The 4048-nt window shown below is 32.1% G+C and overlaps 1 protein-coding gene across 1 annotated transcript; it reads left to right on the top strand.

The window, feature by feature from the left end:
- Positions 1-238: 238 nt before the first annotated feature.
- On the top strand, positions 239-1628 carry LOC121732646. The gene is made up of 2 exons (XM_042122600.1): positions 239-302; positions 388-1628. Exon 2 carries the CDS (start codon positions 487-489, stop codon positions 1606-1608), a length of 1122 nt encoding a protein of 373 aa, XP_041978534.1. The 5' UTR covers positions 239-302; positions 388-486; the 3' UTR covers positions 1609-1628.
- The last annotated feature ends 2420 nt before the right edge of the window (positions 1629-4048 follow it).

The raw sequence follows: 4048 nt of genomic DNA, 5'->3' as shown, positions 1-4048 counted from the left end.
ATATATATATATATATGTAAGGTTTGTACACTATATTGTGTACCTAACCTAATGTTCAATTATGTGTATCTGGCCTTATAAGCATGACATTTCACGTTGGTCGAAAAATGACAATGACAGGACGCTGAAGAACGGAGCCTGCTCGTGAAGTCATAATATATTTTATGTCCATTCTCTAAAAATATTGTATAATCATAGTGATTACGTGCATTAATAAATAAATTTAATAAATATTGTAACGCACACAAGGATACATTCTAGAGGAAGTAACAAACACTTGATTGTCGATTTTTCTTTTATAGGTTAGTCAATGCACATGTTGAGTATTATTTTACTGTATGTTTTACTTTTTGTTATAGGTTATAACATTAAATATTTCTTTTATAGATAAATCAAAACTGGCTTTATTACTTCCGAGTCCTACATCATCTAACATATTACAAATCGACAATTGTCAGAGTTTGATCGTTGAATAGTAGTCAGTAGATGATGGCAAGATTTCAATTTGAAGTTGAGCTGGCAGCAGATGAAGATCCGAAGAATAACATCATAGTTATAAGATCAATAACAAAAGAGGATGGAACAACATATCTCATGCCGACATGCTTCCAAGCAGCAAAACACCATAGTCAATTGGTAAAGTTACCAGAATTTTTGAGAATAAAAAAAACATTACAGAAAAGAGGTCACAATAGAAGGGTCTGGATATCTATGCCAAGTGATATTTTAGCTCTTTATGTAGATGATGCCGGAAATATGGTATTTAATGATTATTTATTACAAGAAATGACGCAAGTTACGAGCCAATCTATTACAGATGGAAAATTAATGGAAATTTTAGAGAAATTAAATGGTAATTCCTATGTGAACAAAGAACATCACAGCAATTTAAGCAAATTAAATGAAAAATTTGTTTTAAAGAAGTTTGATAACAAGATAGCTAATGCCAAACAGTGGCTGCAAAGTTTTGAAAGTGAATGTACAAGATATGATTTAAATGGTGATACAGAGAAAATCAGTGCTTTAAAATTATTTCTGAATGACTCAGAATGTGACTGGTATGAGTCTATGTTAATTAAACACAGCTTGAACTCGTCATGGAAAATATGGCAAGTGAGTTTTTTAAATACATTTGCAGATAAAAATTGGTCTTCTGTAATGTATGCGCTGAACTTCAAACACTTGAATGGTCCTCTGCTAGAATATGCATTGAAAAAGCAAAGATTGTTACTAGAGTATAATAGTGATATAGATACCAGAACTCTCACTGACCTCATAGTTGCCGGATTGCCGACTTATATTACATGTAAACTAGATAGACAAGAGGTGACAGACCCAACTCTTCTGTTTAGTGCCCTGCGGAAGTATGAAAATCAGAATAAAAATATCCAAAAACACTTTACTGAGAGGAAAGGCGTGACTAAATTAGAAGTGGAATATAAAAAGAAAACACAGTGTCAAATCTGTTACAAGATGGGTAAAAAAAACAGATTTCATTCTGAAGATTTGTGCTGGTTTAAGAACGAAAATAAGAATATCAATGATAGTGTAAAACATTCCAAAAACTTTATGTTGGAGGTTGAGCAGTATCAAGATACAAAAAACTAGATATTCCCCCACTTATAACAGTTGATGTTGTGCTGAATATTAAATTTAAATGCACAGGTATTTATGACCCTGGCTCAAATATTACCTTAATAAATTCCAAATTAATAAAAGTAACAGATCCACAGAAAAATTACTTTGAAAATAAATTCAACACAATTGGTGGTGGGGGAAAAACTACAGGTTTAATAAAATTAAGTGGAAAAATACTGAATATTGAAAAAGAAATAAATGCATTTATTTGCAATGATAAAAACTTCACTCATGATTTACTTTTGGGTCTGGACACAATAAAGCGGTTTGGATTGACCCATGATGGGAATTTAAACATCCAACTTCAGAAAGATGCCTACCCAATAGATAAATATTTCAGTCCCATTGGAGAAAAAAAATATGAAATAAACTTTAATGAGGGTATTGATGTGAATAAATTTGATATTGATACCACTTATTTAGAACATGATCAAAGAATGAAAATTAGTGCATTATTAAACAATTATAAACACATATTTGCCAAAGATAAATATGATGTAGGCCAAGTGAAAAACTATGAAGCATTTATAGACCTACAAGTAGAGAAATATTGCTCAAAAAGACCATATAGATGCTCTTTGGATGATAAAGAAGAAATCGAGAAGCAAATTGGACAATTGCTAAAGAATGAACTGATTGAAGAATCTTATAGTCCATTTGCAGCACCGGTGACATTGGCGTTCAAACGGGATGAAGGGAAAAAGTCAAGATTATGTATCGACTTTCGGGAACTTAATAAGATTATTACCCCACAGCCACAGCCGTTTCCCTTAATTGAAGATTTGATGGTAAAAACCATAAACTGTAAGTATTTTACTACTCTTGACATTAATTCTGCTTTCTGGTCTATACCCTTGAGGATCAGCGACAGAGAAAAGACAGGCTTCGTAACACAAGAAGGTCATTATCAATGGACTTGCCTTCCGTTTGGACTAAAAACTTCTCCGGCAATTTTCCAAAGGATTTTGTCTAATGTAATAAGAAAACATGACCTGTCAAAATTTGTAATGAATTTCATTGATGATATTATGGTATTTTCCAGAACTTTTAATGAACATATGGACCATTTGTCGAGACTGCTGGATGCAATTGCGGAAGAGGGATTCCGTTTGAAATTAACAAAATGTAAATTTGCGGCACAGTCTGTGAGATTCTTGGGACATATAATAAAAGGTAATACAATTACACCTTTAAAAGATAACCTTCGATCTATAGCAGAATTTGCAACACCACAAAACAAGAAACAAATAAGACAGTTTCTTGGTAAAGTAAATTTTTATAATAAATATATACCTAATGCTGCAATAACTCTTGACCCAATACATAATTTACTGAGAAAAAATATCAAATTCGATTGGTCTGCTGATTGTGAACAAGCTTTTCAAATAATTAAAAGTAATTTATGCTCTGCCCCAATTCTAGCAATTTTTGACCGAGAGGCGCCAACCTTTATATACACTGATGCAAGCATAAAAGGTATTGGTGCAATATTGAAACAGACACAAAAATGTGGAGAAATCAAACCAGTTGCATACTTTTCCAAGAAGTTAAATGAATCACAGAAAAAGAAGAAGGCTATATTTTTAGAATGCTTAGCAATTAAAGAAAGTTTAAAGTTTTGGCAACACTGGCTATTAGGTAACTCATTTACAATTTATACGGACCACAAGCCGCTTGAAAATTTAAACATAAAAAACAGAACAGATGATGAACTAGGAGATATGACTCATTACCTATCACAATACAACTTTGTAATAAAATACAACCCAGGTAGAAACAATAAAGAAGCAGACTGCTTAAGCAGAAATCCTGTGTATGAAAGTCATGAAAACGAAGAAGATAAATTGAAAACAGTAAATATTGTCAGGATTGAGGAGATATTGGAGGATCAGAATAAAAATCCAAATATAAAGAATAAGAATAGTCATATTATAGAAAATGGTATATATTATAAATGGAATAACAAGAAAAAGAAAATCGTTTTGTCCGAAAAATACAGCAAGATATTAATAAAAAAGGTGCATGAACATTTCTGTCATATTGGAATAAATCAGATTGACTCAAAAATAAGACCCTTCTACACAGCACCGAACCTACTGGAAAATATTAAATTGATTTGTCGTCAATGTGAAGTTTGTATTAAAAACAAATCACGATTAAATAGAAATTATGGGCTTATGTCACGATTAGGACCAGCTGAAAAACCCTTCCAAATCATGTCCATAGACACAGTGGGAGGATTTGGTGGTAACAGGTCTTCAAAAAAGTATCTACACTTGTTGATGGATCATTTCACACGTTATGCTTACATTTTATGTTCAAAGACACAACTGACTAAGGACTTCATAAAACTGGTAGATCAAGTGATCAAGGACAACAAAATTGAGATATTACTCTCCGATCAATATCC

This window comes from Aricia agestis, chromosome 12 (assembly GCF_905147365.1).
Source record: "Aricia agestis chromosome 12, ilAriAges1.1, whole genome shotgun sequence".
In the NCBI taxonomy this organism is placed as follows: Eukaryota; Metazoa; Arthropoda; class Insecta; order Lepidoptera; family Lycaenidae; genus Aricia; species Aricia agestis.
This window is presented reverse-complemented; position numbering and strand designations above follow the sequence as displayed.

Bases quoted from the DNA above. Each gene is read 5' to 3' on its own strand.
- LOC121732646 (XM_042122600.1), top strand. From the start codon at position 487: ATGATGGCAAGATTTCAATTTGAAGTTGAGCTGGCAGCAGATGAAGAT.